The sequence below is a fragment of the Channa argus genome, chromosome 11 (genome assembly GCF_033026475.1).
Source record: "Channa argus isolate prfri chromosome 11, Channa argus male v1.0, whole genome shotgun sequence".
Taxonomy (NCBI): domain Eukaryota; kingdom Metazoa; phylum Chordata; class Actinopteri; order Anabantiformes; family Channidae; genus Channa; species Channa argus.
In genome coordinates, this window is record NC_090207.1 from 701,649 (window position 1) to 719,830 (window position 18,182).

The following is an 18,182-nucleotide window of genomic DNA, read 5'->3' on the forward strand; positions in this document are numbered from 1 at the left end:
TCAGTGAAAAAACAGAGAAATGGTTTATTTTAGTAAACAGTGGGAGCTTTTTTACTGCTGTACAACACTGGCATCCTTAGTTGGCACTCTTTAAAAGGACAATCCACCCAAAAACAGAACTTACACCTGTCGTCAAAACTTAAGAAACAAACCAAAAAAACAAACCAAAAAAACAGTTTGTCTGTCTCTTCTTTTCTCCTGATTATAACTACAATTAGTTCTGTTTGCGGGGGTATTTTAATCTTTTTATGCTTTGTAATTCTAAACCCCTTCCTCTGGGTCACAGTGCAAAAAAGGGGGGAAAGAAAATGAAAAGGCACCCAAAGCCACAACAGACAGAACCAGCCGGACAACTCAAAACTACACGAACATGCAACTGACATCGATTGACACTGAGCTATAGAGGCATGCAAAAACATCACTGCTCTGAACAGGGGCTGATCCACAGCACACACGCGCTACAGACCAACGGTTTTTATCATGGAGGCTAAAAAGCTAAAGATCAACCCAGACACTGGTTTTGTTCCCCCCCAACACCACCACCACCACAGGAGCCTCACTACGATCTAAACATCCCATGGTCCATCAGCCTGGAGACAGGTGCATCGTGGTTAACGGCCCCACAACACCCAGGTGAACTGTAACAGTTAGTAACGAATGTCTGCTCACCAAACAAGCTGAACGGGGCTGAGATAGAAACAAATGCACAACTTCTCCATGTTTCACTGCTGACGAGAGTCTGAGTGTGAATACACAAACGAGAGAACCAGCAACAGGCCAACAAAGTCTCTAACCGAACAAACCAGGTGACTCAACACTTCTACTTAGCAATAATGTGCACTGGGGCCAAACTGCACTACCCTTCACTGGCTCTTAATCTGCTAATTGCTTTATTTTAATTAATTTACTCAACACAAAGTTGAAAAACTCTGAAATATAGTCATTGCAATTTCCTAGAGGCCAGACTGGTGCCATGAAATATGTTTGCGTCCAACCAGCAGTCCCAACATGTCAGAATATACAATTTGCTATAATGCAAGACAAGGCAGCAAACTCTCACATTTGAGAAGCTGAAAATTGAAATTTTCTTTAGATCCACTGAGTGATTGTTGTTTCAGCTTTGAAACTTATCACAATCTAAAAGAACAGCTGTTAACACTAAGATCCATGAAACACTAAACACAATGACTGGAATCTGTAGAAAACAACTTTATGCAGAGATCACAGTTGGATAATCTTACATAGTAATACAACAAGAAAAAAAGCAAATAAATCAAGGGTCACCAAGGCTTCAATTGCAATATATTCAGAAAATGACCTAAATAAGACATGAAACAACCACAAACTGATGCAACCTGAACTATGCAAAACCAGGACAAAGAAATGTCAAATGCAGTCAAGACCACCACCAACGTAGCTGCATAAGTTTGTGGTTGTTTGTGGTCTCTTTCAGTGTGGGGGTCTTGTTCACATAAGAGGTATGAGGGGCCCATAGTTTGACACAGTTCTCCACCCACTAGTGTACAGCTGCTCCTAACTGAAGTCTGTGTGAGTGTACGATCGGGACAAATGAACCAACTGACACCATGGACTCGGAAACGTTCGGGTTTAAATCGGGCTGGATCCAGAATGAAAATCCACTGGTTTGGCAACATTTAGCTTCTTCAAGAAGTCTGAGCCGTTCGAGTTCCTTCAGGCACATGAGATGTAGATCAGGCAATGCGGCTGCTGATGCTCCACTTATTTGGTGTCAAAAACAAAAGAAAGCAAGAGACAAGCTTGGAGTTTTAAACCAGCAAAAAAGCCACAAGCTTCCTACCGCGAACTGGGTGATATACGGGTTATACGGGGCAGAGCAAGGAGGGAAAATACGACAGGTAACAAAGAAACATCAGCATCAAACATAAAGATGATACAGCTCGTCCACGTCAAACAGAAACACTGAAGAACTACAACGGGGTCTTTCTTTATATATTATAGAACAACTTCTAGCTGATGGTTTAACTGAATCCAGCGAGTTTGGTCCACTAGGAACCACAGATCAGACCTTCGCCAAGAGGCGTGTGGAGCCAGCCAATCAGAAGACAGCGATTAGGGTATCCTTCAGGTTTACTCATGTTTGAGCCTAATGATTTTTGTTGTTATTAAACTCCAGGACATATTGTTTCAGAGGCCATTGCTCGTGGGGGGGCAATAAAGGGGCATTCAGACATAGAGAAATCTTTTTTTCACTTTACCTAAGCTTTGACGATAATGTGGATGTCTATCAGTCTCTTTTTCTATCCAGTCTTTGTGCTATGACAAACCAAACAGAACATTTTAGTAGAACATCTATAAGCAGCGTATAAACACATTTTAAATGGCTTTTTACTCACTGTAATGCAGCTGGGAGCAGATGTTAGAGAGTTTTAGGTCTGTTAATCTGCTTTACGTCTCTTGTTGTAGAGGAGGCTGCTGTATAAACCAAAAAAAAGTGGAAATATAGTAAAACACAGCTGCAATGAAACAAAATAGAATTGCTGACAACTACTAAAACGCTTCAAACGAGTACAACTACCTCATTGCATGTTAAAAAAGTTAGCAGCCATCATGGAAACTTCTTTGGAAGTTTATGGAATTTTATTTTGAGTTTCTTTTATTCAATTAAAAATGCAAATGTATGTGAAACACTTTGCAGCCGTCCTTTGTGTGTACTGGCTCACTCACTAAATGTTTATGTACTGCTTATAAATGATTAAAGCCTGGTTAGAATAGAGTGTTACTCTGAAATCATCCAATACCCATCACTTATCTCATCAAAGTAAAGGATTTCTCCAAATATCGACTCTGTACTTCGACTTGGACCAAACTCCACAGCAAAAACCTCAGATTTATGGGATTATTAATTTAAGTCCTGGTTGTTTAACACTTTAAAAAAAAAATGTAGGCACAAAAGCTATAATGTTTAACGTGGATGCCCAAACATGAGCTGCAGTATCAACCTTTAATCCTTTTTATTACCTTCATCAATCAAACCTTTATGTTAAAATTTGGGAAATGAGGCAGCAAGAGCTAAAACCACAAAACATTTTTCACAAAAACAGGGAAGTTTTGCTTTTAATTCGGCTTAAAACAGCCTGTTAACACCTGAAAACTGAATGTGGACAACGAGCTGTTAACCGTTCTTCTGAGGACAGCTAACGATGTGGTCCAGCTGTTTTCTGGTCAAACGATGTAGCGATGAGAACTGAGCATTTACAGTGAAAATCATTATGGTTAATCTAGGAATCGACAAGAAAAGACAAATATTTATATGATAGAAAATGAAACAAGTCCTTCAGAGTTCTCCCATCAGCATCTTTGTTCATCTACAGGTGACCTGTGGGAGTAGGGGCAGGTAAATGTGATGAGACACTTTCCTTCTGTCCACCGACACCTTCAACAAATCCAGATGGATACCAACGGCAGAGACCAGGTGATGGTTCAGATACTTTGGGTCAGTCCTGGTCGATGTTTCCACACTCCTGAAGTCCCGTCCCTTCATTAACCCCTGAAGGCTCGAACATGTCGACAACCCCCTCAGAAAACGGTGATCTCATTTAGTCTGAAAGGGAGGGTGAGACAGGAGGTCTTGGATCATTTCAAAACCCGAAAACCTTTTGATTTCAGTCTGCAGGGGTTTCCGGATCGACTCCTGGCAGAGATCTCGACAACTCAAACCAAATCCCCTTTCTTTTTAGCCACGTGTTTCTGGGTTATCATCACACATCATCTAAAATCAACATTAATTCAAATGTCACTTTTGTTTTGGGGGCTTTAGAACCAGTTCTGAAGTATTTGTCCTAAAGAAACAAGACAAAAATGATGAATAGTAATGATTTGTTACACCTATGTGAAGGTTTGTAGCTGCTGTTTATGTCTTAGTGAGGGGCTTCTGTTTATGTTTTCTCCTCAGTTTAAGGCGTTTTTGTCTCAGGCATCTCCATAGATCATGGTGCGTCTCAAGATGTTTAAAATCGTAGTTGTGGTTTTTCTTCTATAGGAGGTTTTGTTGGGGTGTTTAGCAGATCTAAATAGGTCTCAGCAAGTCTTTTCGGGGGGTCCTGGACTGTTTTTTGTGTTCTTAAGAGGTCTTGACCAGGTCGTAGACGTAGATATGAAAGTCGTCGTCGAACTTGATGAAGTAGACCGACGGTTTGGCCTCCACCTGGTGGATGACCATGCCTGACCGCTTCCCGCCATCCTCTTTGGCGTACTCCACTTGTTTGCCCACCAAACTGTCGACCACCTCGCCGGGTTCCCGCTCCGCCGTCACGTTGTCGTCTGCACAGAGGAAAAGTCTTTAGTGTGGCTGATAAATAGGTCAAAGACCGCTAAAAGTACTACCAGGTCAAAACAACAAGTCAAAATAAAATACAGTCGGGTCCTATAAATGTTCCTTCATCATCAGAAGTAACAAAAATAATCATGGACGGTATAAAAAACAAAGTTATAGTAAAATAATGACAATTATTTGTTCCCCTTTATGTTCTCTAATGTGTCTCTAATGGCCTTTGTAATCTCCAAAAGCTTCGGGCTCCTTCTAAACAGCGTTTGTGTCCTTTCAGGGCTAATTTTATCCTCTTTTTCATATCATAAATGTTCTAGCAGATTCTACCTTTTCCACTATACCAGTTTTAGGGCTGGTTCAGATCCAGTGCCCATTACAGAACTAGTGCTTCATGAATGTTTGGCCAGAAGAAGTAGTTCCAGAGCAGCACCAACTCTTTGCTGGTCTAGAACCAAGAAGCATTTAAGTTAACGGTCCTATAAATAAGGGTTCTGTAGAATTTCCTATTTTTTGACACTCTAGAGGATCCTGTCATGATTTGTATGATTCAACTAGTATCAATGTATGTATGTATGTATGTATGATTCTTTCATTCATATCATATCAACAGTTTAATAAACTGATAAACTTGACATTTTTCAACCAGGATCTCCAGGATTTGGAATATAAAATATATTTATATGCAATTAAAAGAAATAAAATTCAGAAACTATTTGTATCACATTTTTGTAAAAACAACAACCAAATGTTGAGACAAACTCTGGTGACCACTGGACTTATAGAACCAGTTTGGGTCACTCACTGGAGTCAGGCATGATGCGGAGGTCGCCCTCCTTATAGTCATCCAGCAGCTGATACATGTAGAGAACCGGGTCTTTCTCATAGGTGATGTAGAACCAGGAGGTCATGATGGGAGCTCGAGCCAACACCATCCCCCTCCACTCTTCCTTCGGCCCATCCTCAGTCTCAAACATGTGCTCCACCGCTTTACCGATCATCATGTCAGCCAGCAGGGAGTCACTCACACGGGCTGGAGCTGAGAGAGAGACGCAGGTTCTTGGATACAGACAACACCAGAGGACGCATCCGCCAGATGCAAATGCAAATGTATACATTTCCATTTTGTAACACACAATAACCTATGATTACAAAGTTAATATAAAAAATGATTATATAAATTATAAGTTCTGATGGTAATTCATTTTTCTTTATATTTTGTCAATCTTGACATATTTGAGTTTAAAAAGAAAAACATCAAATGGCAGAATGTAGTCACTCATTTTACCCATGTTCTATTTTCCAATGTCAATTTTACTCTGGAAGGTCTTAATAACAAAAAACAATGACAACATCTGTACTGCTGTTGCATTTTACCACAAGTTCGAAGTGCGTCACCTTTGTAATGATGTAAATCTGATTATGTGAAAACCTGCAGCAATTTTATTGGTACGCTACAAAACTTAAAGTCAGAGCTGACATGTTTCGCTGCAGGTCCACTACATGCTGCTATGAGGTACTGAACTGAGTCAGAAAACGACTGACTCCATTACTACAGTTTGTACCCGACAGGATCAGGTAACGGACACACAGACAGGTTGCTCCTCTCAGCATAGTTCTTCCTCACCCACTCTGTCGGGCAGCACCTCCAGACCCACCACTCGCTCATCATTGTACAGCTCCAAGCCGTAGATGCAGTCGAAGCCGTCGTACTTGATCAGGTAGAGCGAGGGATTAACAGGGACCTGGTCCAGGACGGTACCTTTCCATTGCGACGACTTACCTGATAGGTAGCAGACACACACACACACACAGATTTAGATATATATACGCCTCCAACAAGCACTGTGACCCTGGGGACATGTGTTCATGCAACACTCATTAATAAGCCTCAAACATACAGAAAGTGTGAATCACCTTTGAAACGTTTGTGATTTGTGCAATTTCAGGCAAACAAACAAACAAAGACAAAAGCTCCACTACACTCTGCATTGTCCTTCGGCTATCAGTCATTATCAAATTACAATAAATAAGAAGCTGCAGAACTTACTAATCAAGGTGAAATCATTGAAATTCCTTCATTGATTAGAGGGAAAAGCCCCACTCAGAAACTGCTGTGAATCTGACTTCATGGGAGGCGTCAACAGCACCTCTCCACCAGAACACTGCAACATATTTCTACTAAAAAATATTTTTTTTAAAGTTACTTACTGTTGCTTAAATTCATTTCCACATTTTTTTATTTCTATATTAATGGATTTCCACAATTTTTCAATAAATAAATGTCGGAATAACATGGAGAAATGCTGAAGTGGGAAAAAAATCTGGTAAACATCCTACATGTACTAATTTCCACACGTATTTAATAAATATCAAAACGCATAAATGCCTAAAAAGTCATTTTGAAACTCTACAATTATTGTGAATTGGCAATAGGATGCATTTATTGATAACATTTCTTTCTTTCCACTGTTTGAATGTAGTTGCACTTGTAAAACTGCTACAAACACAAGAAAAAAGTTCATTTAGACTGTTTATCTGCATTGAACACGAGGTTGGAACGAGGACTAACCACTTAGAAAGAATCTGTCAACATCGCGGCCACGTGAAAAAAATCTAACTCCGTGCAGCAGTTAATAAATAGTGACTTCCTCCTGCTCATATACCAAGTTTTGGGCTTTGCTGTGTTGGCCTTGACAGCTTTCAGATATGTGGGACTTTGTTTCTTTATTTCTGTCAAATAAACTAATAATCTCTGAAATCCCACTTACTGCCCTCCTTCCAGATGTGCTGGATCCTGCAGCCAACAATGTTTCTTCTGGGCTGAGCCAAAGTCTTACTGGGACCAACACTGGTCCTCTGTTTCCTGCAGACAGTAGAAAAACCAAGAGTGAAAATAAAACAGAAACATGAGGGAAAAGAAGGTGAGTAGAGCAGGAAGTCAAAGCAAGGCAGAACAGGAGAGACAAAAGAAGGTCAAATTAAAACAAACATGACCCCAGTCTGAATTTTTTTTTTTTATCTTACAAAACAAGCAGAAAAGTGAACAGACGGTCATGAAACGTACTTGTGGGAGTTCTTTTTCTTTATCATGTTTGCAGAGACGCCCGAATGGCCTGGAACACACAAACACACACATTTAGAATCTCCAGCAGGTGGTGCGTTTAAGGACCCACTAGCTTCCTATGAACAAATTAAAAGCACTAATGAAGAACTGTGGCACGTTCAGTGGGGTTCACATACAGTTGTAAAAAATGATTTCATTTTCACAGAATCAGGAACAGAAATCTGTCTAAGAAATTTGAGCCATTATGTTAGGTTTAGACTCCACAGCTTGCATTTCTTCCGATGTGTAACTCACCCCCATCTGCTCGGGGCCGTGGGGCTGCTGGGCTCTTGAAAGGGGTCTTCATTCATCCACCTGTAGGGGGCCAGCCGGCCAGGCCGCTGGTCGGGGCTAAATGCCTGGAGTCTGGATGTGCAACACCAGCCGACGCAGGGGGGACTGAGGATGGATGGAGGGTGGGGGCAGGGGAGGGAGGAGGGTAGGGAAAGGAGGGAGGAGGAGGTGGAGGGAGAAGAAGGAGCACCAGGAATTAAGCCAGGCCTTGGACAGGCTGCATTCAGGCCGGGAACAGACTAACACCTGGCGACTTGACAAGGAAACAGTGTGTTGAGCCTGAGGAGACAAAAAAAGATCCTCTGATCAGCTGCATGGAACTGTTGACATCTGTCAGAAAAGTGTCATCATATCAACATGGGATCATCACGTGTTTGAGACAGAGACACAATTAGTGCTGCACCATAAAACACACTAAACACACACAGTGCATTGAGGGGGATCTGAAGACTCACACCTCTTTTATACATATTGTGGCAACATTAACACGAATGCAACACAGAAAAAATCATCAGTGAGTGGATTTTCTTCAGGTTCCCTTCTGCTTCCAACATAGTTCCTGCGGCACTCATTTAGTTCATTGTGAGCCTTCTGAAATGACAGCAAACAGTCCTGCAGCTATTTAGGAAATACATGAATTTATAAACACGTGTCACATTATGATCCCCTCCCTCGATATAGCAATATATTATTTATGTAGTATCAACTAACGTGACCTGGACTCATGGATGGATTACTGGACAGGACTACAGTGAACAGGTCAAGGGGTCCAAAAGACCACAAAGAGATGCAACACCACCACAAACAGCCACATCTACTGCAAAGAGACCACTTAAAAACTGCTAATCATGGAAATAACAGCTGGTGGCAGCTCAATTTTCATTTTTGACTTGTCTCACCAACTATGATAAAATATCCATCCCTACTACTTCAAGTTAAAATAATTAAAACTATTTTGTTTTAAAGTAGAAAAGACACTGTTGCCATATTTGCCTAGAAATTGGTTCTAAATCATCACCAGTTTCTTAATGACTTAACATGGCAACAAGCACAAACTCCAGAAAAAATCAGTGCCGTTATCTGCCCTGGTGTCATGAACAACCTCATCAAATGACTTCACTTCCCCTTTTTACAGCTCCATAAAATCTCTAAGTGAATGTTTCCTCATTACAAGAGTCCCCATCAGGTGGGAAGCAGAGCCTGTGAATATTAACTCACACAGACATGGATTAAAAACCAGGAGAAACTTTATTCCCACAAGCAGCAGACAGAAATTCCTGTTAACTACAGAGATATTGTGTGTTACAGGATACAGATAACACAGCCGACACTGCCGCAGAAGGTGGAAAACCCGGATCTGCATTCTCCTCTGAAACAAACAAATATACTCCAGATGCTGACAGCTGTTTTACGATAAAGTGAGAGATAAGGTGAAGCTGCACGCTGCATGACAAGAACCACAGCTGCAACACAAACCACACACCTCCTGCTGCTGCTGCATGATCAGACAGCACTGCAGCAACACATCACTACAGCACAACCAGGACCAGGACCAGGACCAGGACTTGGATCAACAGGCCTGACCAATAATGGATGAGATAATAGGTGAAGTAAATGAGGGTGAATATTTGTGCTGTGTCATGTGGAGTAAAAAGGTGTCCAAGCAGGGAGCAGGAGAAACTTTGTGCCTGACTGAAATATTCACTTGTCATAGGAAATATTTTCCAGGGGTCCTGCTGTTATTCTGAACAACTCTGTAAAAGGGGAAGGAACAACTACAGACTTTTACCATTTTTGTTTGTAATATTATGAAAAACCATTAATCAACTATTCAAATAGCTGCAGAATCAGCAAACCATTTCAGCTATAAATGGAAATAATCTGTAGTTTTAGCCATCGTGAAACTGTTCAACAGTACTGCAAAGTACATTAGCCAATAACTGTACTAATGAACTAGTATTTGAAGTATTTGCATTTTCATGCTGTGCTAAATATTTCAATTTTCAAACATCACCAGCAGCTCTGTGATGGATGTGATGAATTAGGAAATAAAAGAGAGTGAAATAGGAAATATAAACCTAACTGTACTGCACTTGTTGTTCCACTGCTCCAACTTCTTCACAGTCACCTCATCTGCCACACAATCCCCAACACATCAATTTATGAGCTGAAAAACCACCACAAACAGACTAAGATAAAGACGAAGTTCAGGTTTTGTTTGCCGGAGGAACTCAGTTTACTAAAGTGAAACCGACTGGAAATAGTTTGAAATTCAGGACAAAATAATGCAAAACATCTCAAGAAATGAGGAAAATTTCCCCCTGATAAAACCCGGACAGGATTAATCGATTAATCCAGGAAATAGTCTGCGGATTCCTCAGCAATAAAAACAGCCATCAGCTGCCACTTTCTTTCCAAAGATCCACAACTGTTATTAACGTGGAGAGAAATGTCAAAGTTAAAAGTGAGAATATAATGAAAAAACTAACAGCAGTTCAAAGATAATTGATTTTCAAATGATTAATCATTTAGATGTCAGAACAGTGCTGATTCTTTTGATCAAGAATCTGAAACAAGCAAATGTTGAATTCCTTCTCCTAATAAAGTACTTAACTAATTAATGAATAACTTAATAAAAGACTGAAATAAATGGTTTCCCAATGTTTCTATTGCCACTATTTATGCTGATGAATCTCCAGAGTAGACTGCTGTTATTTGGTCTATAAAATGTGGGAAAATGAAAACAGAATCTGTCTCCAGCCGACTGTGAGAGGAAACAAAACGCTTACACTGTAACCAGAGGAAGGTCGTAGCTTTGCACTAAATGCAACACCGGACAAGGAGCAGAAAACAAAGAGATTAACTCATTTATTTTAAATGTATCCGACATCAAGACGTCAGCAAAATAATAATGACTTACTAACACGTTTTTAGGTAACATTTGTACGGCTTCTTTGTAGAGCTCTGCTCTGAAATACCATGTTTAGAATCTGCACAATTTCAAAAGATTTAACAATGATAGCAATATGAATAATTTTTACATAGTGCTCATTTGAATGTGAATGTATTTTAGATTGTAATTATCAAATGTCTGTTACAATCATCCCTTCAGCGATTAGACTCTTGAACAGGTAGCCTGAGGACACAGACTGGCCTCATCCATCCCATAGAGCAGCTGGACTGAATGCTTCATCTCAATTTGCACATTTGTTAATGTTGCTGCTGCTATTATTATTATCGTCATGTGGTTTCTTTTTTTACACACTTGTTATTTTTGTTTTTCTGCCACTAACACGTGGTCTCATTTAATTTGCACACGTTTTTAAATTGCATTATACTTACTACTTGAAGATTCAGGTGTGTTGCACATAAGTCATTATTGCACAGTCCATATTCCTATTACTATTATTACTAGTATTATCTAGTTTATACTTTATCTTTTAACTGCTTGTATTTGACATTCACAGTGGACAGTGGAAACATGGTTTCCTCACTGTGCACAAGACAATAAATGCTTTGATTTGATCATTATTATTATTATTATTGTTGTTGTTATTATTATCTCTCCATTTTCATGTGTTCTAATGTATTTTTCAATGTACAGCTAAAAGTAATAATAAAACCCTAACTGTGAATTTACAATTACTGTCAATAAAATGGCTGTTAAATAGCTGATGAGACATTTTATTTCACAACCTCTGGCTTCCAACATACAAATAACCTGATTTCACACATAAGAAGATTCAAAATGTCCAGAAAACACAAGCACCAACTGTACAATAATCAAGCTGACACACCATGTCCAGTCTGACCTTATCATGTTATTAACATCCAGATTCCAGTGAACTGTACGGTAACTTTAACTAAGTAGAGGCACACAAACTAAATACTCAAGTAAATGTGCAATTATTTGTACAAAGTACTCTACTACAAGTACTAAGTACATACTCTAATATGCACTTGTCAAATGTATCAGTATTGCAGTAACCACCATTGAACTTGATGCTGTTGATTCATGAATGTACAAGTCCAGTCCAGATTTGTTCTGCATGTGCCTCATAAACCAGTTGTCTACAGAAATAAGAGATGTTACGGCCTTAAGTTTCATTTATGGACAGACTCAAGGAGAGAACCCGTTGAAAAACCGGATTTCTGACTAGTTACCGTGAAAACTCATTAGCATTTCTTCTATTCTCTAATTGACCCAGTAGTTAGTGGCAATGACCATTAGGTTCTACACAGCAGAGAAATTAAAGCTTTTAAATGGAAAAAATATTCATTGTGAACTCACTTGAAATTTGTGCTTTGCTTGAATGAGGCCCTGGGTTCAACTCCCAGCATGTCCACATGCTTTAAATACTGATTCTTTGACAGCATCCAGAGAAATAGTTACTGTCTATGGGACCCAAAAAAAAAACCTGTTATGGAAGAGCAGTTGTCCTGTAGTTTGATTCCTGGTCCTACTGGCCACATGTCAAAGTGTCCCTGGGCAAGACACTGAACCCCAGAAATTGTCCCTAGAGTCGACTACTTACTTCCAATTCACTGTGAATAGATGCACCCGCTAAATGACAAACGCACTTTCACAGGAGACAAATTTAAAATGTGTAGTGATGACTGACTCCTAAGGACAAACATTTGTGTTACAAAAGAGACCTGGGGACAGAACCTCCGGCAGGTAAAGGTGGAGCTATTTTTACCACTTTATATACCGACAGCTGCTTCGTCCTTGATACTACAGTGTTTTACAGTGTTTATAGGTTCGTTAGGTTCTGGCTGAGCAGTTTGACTCTGTTACTAAGTTACAGAAGAAAAAGTACAACTGTGGTGGAGTATAGGTAACAAAGTGGAAATACCCAGATGCTGTACCCGCAAATTGTAGCGTACTTGAGTGAAAGTACTTAGTTACTTACCACCTCTGCCCCTGATGTACCTGACAGTGGATAGTTTGAAACTAACACCATCCTCTTGTCAGCTCACTGGTTTTCTGCATTTTCTCCACCACACTGTTGCAGACCAGCGACCCCAACCTCTCCACAAAGACACCCACGGTCCAGTTAAATGCGTGTCACTTCACAGTGGACATCGTGTAGGTCACATCTCAAGAAGCACATGACCGTGTTACTGTTGTTTGGGTTGATGAAGATGACAAGCCAGAGGTCACGGTTAAGCCTCCTCACCTCCTCGCTAACTGACCACCGAACAACCTGCCCCGACACCCACACCCCACTGTATGAAAATATGTGCACAGGTAATGTGTTCACACACGGCGGCCATATTGCGCCACTATTTACAAAACCCGCAGCGGTGCAAAAAAGGCGCAAGCGAACAAAGGGAGAGGGGAGGTCTGTTAGGAAAAAACACGGGCGCTAAGCTAGCGGCTTTGCGGGAAAGCATTCAAGCGGGCAAGCGGATCGTTTAACGGCTCGATCGGCGGTGCCAGAGGCCGCAGTTTCTTACCGATACAGCAATCAGTGACGCCGCATAATCCCGATCAACGTCCGTGGCTCCAAATTGATCCGCTCTGCCTCCGTTTGGTTTCTCCGCTGCATCAAGTCAACAGCGCCAAGATGAAGGCGGGCGGAAGTGAGGCGTCGTGGCCATCAAAATAAAAGGGCTAAAACCACACATGTGCACTTCTATAGTACCCAAATCTACTCAGGACAGCATTCAGGTACGTGAACTTTAAGGAAGTATTGCCATTTATATTATGTTTATTGTTAGTAACTTCAAACAGTTCAGTACAAAAAATTGTAATTTCACTCTGCATGTATTTGAAATTGTAATAACTTTACAGATGTACAGACGGAATCTAATAGACTACTGGCGAAGTATCTGTCAGTACATAAAGCAGTTTAAGTCAGATCCACCTTTACAAGCTGCTGGTTCTGTTCCACTCCACTTCTCTCTCTATGTCTCCTTGGACTTCATTCCTTAGACTACTATGTTTCTTTGGCGTATTTTCACTTTAATAGAGATTAAGTGAATGCTATAGGAAAAGTGATTCCATAAATCTATGTATGAATTAAATGTAACATGTCCTGAAGGTTTAGACGTCTCTGGAAACTTTATGAAGCAAAGTTTTAGAAATACCTTTATTTTACAGGACGGCCTCCGACTTGTATCTTCGTAAAAGCATCAAGTACTTTTGTACTTTAAGTGACGTTTTGAACATGTAGTACTTTAGGTGAAGGATTTGATGAGGTCCTTTTAGTACATTATAATAAAGTACTTTCTTAGTCAGGTACTTGATTGATGTTGTTTGTTTATTGTTAGTATTAATCTAACATCGGTGTTATTGCAAATTTTGAGACTAAACGTGAAACTTGAAAAGATCAGGTTCGTGTTTTAGCAGGCTTTTACTTTTAAAAACCGTCACCGGGGTAGTATGTATCACGCGGGTTACCTTGACGATGGTTGTTGTGCAGGTTTGCATTGACGCCAAGAATTCTTCCACCGCTGAGTCCCGCCTGTCTTACTCTTGCTCAATAGTGATCCCCAGCATTTTGGCAGCGCGGTTTACAGCTGGCTCTTCCTGCCAAATACTGAGAATCTCTGTTGACCTGTTTTCTCACATACGGCGCGGTAACAGGAGAACAATTACAACACGAATAGCATTTGCTCGTATTTGTGCGTTGTTGTTTTTTTAATAACCTCACCACATTAAATAACAAGGCCGCGTTAACCAAAAACACTCACTGCACTGTAGTGTGAACGAAGCTCAGCAGGCGGCGCGCTCGGTACTCCGTAGATAAGAAGATAAGGAGTGACGGTTCCTGTATGGGCTGGCCCAAAGTCAGATGTATCAGTGATGAATTGTGTAAAGGTGATTCGAACTGTAACAAGAACTGATCTGGGAACGGCGAAGGCAAGAGCATCCGGGGAATTGTTCGATTTTATTTCAGAGACGTCTCACTAGGGCGGCGTTTATTTGCTTCTAACGACAATTATCCAGCGTAAGACAACAGCGCCGCTCACCAGGAGCCTCAGATGAGAAACCCAATTTGACATACTGTTAAATTATAATCAGAGCGGAGGAATTTACTAAAAAAAAAACGTGTCCGAGCTTCCCGTCCGTCAGCGAGTCGATTTTAACCAAAGTCTATGGTAGCTCAGCACAAACGTAGTTATATTCTACATAGCGAGACACACTGGAAAAGACGGAGAAACCCCAGGAGGATGCTGTTGAACGCGGGGTTGATGTGAAATTCTTTACGGCAAGATGTGAGATAAACCGGGAGAAAACCGCGACCGAGGCCAACGGCACCATGTTGGTCCGGAATCCGGTAAGTGGTGGCAGCTAGCTGCTTGGTTAGCTCTGTCAGCTAATGCTACTGTATGAGATATGAGATGGCTATAAACAGCGGGACAGTTGCCGCACTGTGGGGAACACGTTGTTGGAAACAGTAGAGCTGTTCATCTGTTTAGCTTTGCTGGAGACGAAAACAACGCCAGCAGCTAATTCGGAGGCTTAACGCTAACGCTACCAGCTCCAGCTAGCTGTTACCAGAATTCAGGTCATTTACTGTAAGTAATGTACCGCTGTGTAAAAGTCCTTCATTCAGGTTAATACCTTTAGTAACAGCAAAGTATTCGCTCTATTAAGTAAAGTATTCCTAAAGTAGTCACTTAAAAACTTCTAAAAGTACCAAAAGTACTTTTTATGCAAAATGTCTCCTTTCCCATCAGTGAATGCGGTATTATTAGTACATTACAAAGCAGCTGGTGACGATGGAGCGGATGTTACCGATCTTTTACATTGTTTTAATAATTATATTTAAAATATTTACAATGTCAAATACTGAATTAGCCACCAAGGATCCAAAAATTCACATGATAGTGTTTTGTTTCTTTTTAATTGATCTGATTCAAATAAGTAACTATCTATAGTTGCTTATCTGAATCAGATCAAGTATGACGTAACAGACAATGTTAAAAATGTATTTAAATAGTCTTTGTGTGTTTCCACCGCTTTCTGTTCCATTTTCAGAACAAATTAAATCCTCAGATGTAGTATAAAGACCTAACATAACATAAGATCAGCTTTTTAATGTTGCTGTTGATTGTGGTGGAGCTGTTAACAACTTGATCTGCAAATAATTATTTCCTAAGGTATTTGACTGATGGGTTTGTAAGAATTAAATATAGAGTGAGAAATTCCATCTGAATTTCATCAATGTAGAAATACTCTACTAAAGTACAAAATGAGCACTGACCATTGAAAACTATGATCAGGAAAATTCATGAAAACTTCTGGATTTCTTTTTCTTTTTCTTTTTTTTTTTGGAAGAGACTAAGGATTCTTTTTTAATGGATGGTCATCTGTTGATTATTTTCAGAACTGATCATCATATTTTATAAGCTCTTCCTGTGTGTTGTCTGCAAAAAAGAATCATTGTAGCTAACTAGCTAGTTAACTCTTGTTCGCTTTAGGTAACCATTAATAATTTACACTGTTTTTTCATGGTTGCAAACAATATCTGCCACTCTTTTCTGTTCAGAAAATGCAAAATGAGATATCAGATGTCACCTGAACACAATTTGTCTTCAGCCTCATCTTAACTAAGGCAAATACCACAGGTTGAGCAAAAATTAAATTTAAATGTCATCCAGTTTTCATTGGAGAGACGTTAGTATTTTGTTTTTTCCACTGAGTGTAATAAAAAACAGAACAGTGCAGTGCCTTGTCCTGAATGTGATTTTTACTGCAATAAAGCTTGTAGAGTTTTTGCTATTGGTTATTTGTCTTTCAGTGAAGGCATCTTGCTAATCATGGTAAGCTTTATATCGCCCTTTGGTTAAGTCCATTAAAACATTAGTTGGGAAACGCATTCATCTTCACTTGCAAATAGTGGTTGGTTAAAGTTACAGTTGCGCCGTTGTTTTCTTTTAATCATGATATGCTCCAACACTTAATGTAGAGAGGTGTGGTGAACGCCTCTGGTGATTCAGAATTACTGAACAGCAGTGCATTTCTATTTTATATTTCCATTTCTAAATTAGTTTTGTGTGAGGCTCACCCTACTGACCAATCAGAGAAGCAATCGTTTAATAATTATTATTTATTTATTTTTGGTTATTTGATAAGAACTTCTACCTGAAGGGCCGTGTAGAGCATGGTGGACCATAAAGAATGAAGCAAAGCTATTTTAGAGCAGGAGAAGGAGGACTGGGCAGAGCAGAGTGGACTCATTCAGTCACAAGTTAGCTCTAGCTTAAGGTGAACGCTGTAGCTGTAATTGAGTCAAAGTTCGCATGTTTAAACATCTTTTTTGTCAGATCAATAATCTAAAATCCAAAAGATTTTCAGTGCCAAATAAAAGCAACACATCTTAGTATTTGAGATGGTGTGTTTACGTGATAAATGTCAGCGGCAGAAGCTGATGAGTAGGTCGTCACAAAATGAACGACGTTACAAAATGAAAGGTTTAAGAGACTTTGTAGTTTAGATCTGGCAGCAGCATCTTCACATGTTAATTTTACCTACTTTGATCTTCAGTTTCCTGTTGTGCCGAATTTGGTGAAGCTGCTTAACTCTATTTATATCAGCTCATTCACACTGTTAAAGATGTTAAAGCTGCTTCAACATGATTCATTCATCCTCTGCTTCCTGTGTAACTCTGCAGTTGTAGAAGGCTGAAAACTGAGATTAAGCCTCATTAGTTTGTATTGTAAATCAGATGTATTGTCATTATTGGCAAAAAAAAGTGTGTGCAGCAGATTTTTGCTTTTCCATATGATGTCATGACGTTTCAGGTGAACCAAAGACTGTCATTTTATTTAAATTTATGCAGTCCTACCCCTATTTACAAGTTTAACCATAACTTCATGAAGCATTAATAATAGGAATCCTTTATCCTAATTTAATAGTCACATGAACACACCTTACATCAGCTTTCTAAAGGAAGTGTCAGTTGTTGAAGGAAGTGTCGTTCAACAACTGTTACAGACATAACCTGCAGCAAGAATAAAAAATATTCATCAAGTAGCTTTACATTTTGCTGATTGATGCTGTTATTAAAACACAGCCTATGAAGTAGGCTATTTATTATGAATAACCATCCAAAATAAAGGAGCCACCTGCTGGTATTTTTGCATCTGTTGATGTGTCAAGTAACGGACTGTTTGCCATTTACTAAAATATCCACCAAAAAATCTAAATAATTTTAGCAAATTATTTTAAGATGTATTTTCAACTTTTTTCTTCTTTCTACCTGATAAAATTCTCTCTGTTATTTAAAGCCCACTTTCCCTCCTCTACATTTACACTTATTCAGTTTGCAGATGGTTTTATCCAAAGCAACTTACAAGTGAGGTACAATGCAGCAAAAATTCAAATTTAAGGAGAAAATATTTAAGCGAAGGAATATGAGACTTTATTGATCCCACGATGAGGAAGTTCCTGTGTTCCAGCAGCGAGAAGACAAGCACCAGATATTGCACCACACAATAAATCTAAGATATCACCCCTCACAA

The 18,182-nt window shown here is 39.7% G+C and overlaps 2 protein-coding genes across 8 annotated transcripts in view; one reads left to right on the forward strand and one right to left on the reverse strand.

Annotated features, from left to right (window-relative positions):
- spinb (spindlin b) lies at positions 1 to 14,517 on the reverse strand. Of its 7 annotated transcripts, none has more exons than XR_010915505.1 (8): positions 13,167 to 13,398; positions 7,668 to 7,985; positions 7,374 to 7,489; positions 7,078 to 7,172; positions 5,934 to 6,089; positions 5,112 to 5,345; positions 3,127 to 4,302; positions 1 to 2,454 (listed from the first exon to the last, which is right to left on the reverse strand). XR_010915505.1 is itself a non-coding variant. In XM_067520477.1 (8 exons), the coding sequence occupies exons 3-8, from the start codon at positions 7,671 to 7,673 to the stop codon at positions 4,103 to 4,105; spliced, it is 807 nt and encodes a 268-aa protein (XP_067376578.1). In that variant the 5' UTR covers positions 7,674 to 7,985; positions 11,998 to 12,102; positions 14,113 to 14,398; the 3' UTR covers positions 1 to 4,102. The 7 variants fall into 7 exon arrangements, 6 of the variants coding, with proteins under 6 accessions (XP_067376578.1, XP_067376574.1, XP_067376576.1 ...); XM_067520477.1 differs by lacking the exon at positions 13,167 to 13,398 and adding exons at positions 11,998 to 12,102; positions 14,113 to 14,398 and having other exon boundaries at positions 1 to 4,302; XM_067520473.1 differs by lacking the exon at positions 13,167 to 13,398 and adding an exon at positions 14,406 to 14,517 and having other exon boundaries at positions 1 to 4,302.
- mfsd14bb (major facilitator superfamily domain containing 14Bb) overlaps positions 14,453 to 18,182 on the forward strand; it is a 19,693-nt gene continuing 15,963 nt past the window's right edge. The window contains exon 1 of the mRNA XM_067520452.1: positions 14,453 to 14,992. Coding sequence (XP_067376553.1) covers positions 14,975 to 14,992 — 18 coding nt within the window. The 5' untranslated portion in view covers positions 14,453 to 14,974. The remainder of the gene's footprint in view (positions 14,993 to 18,182) is intronic.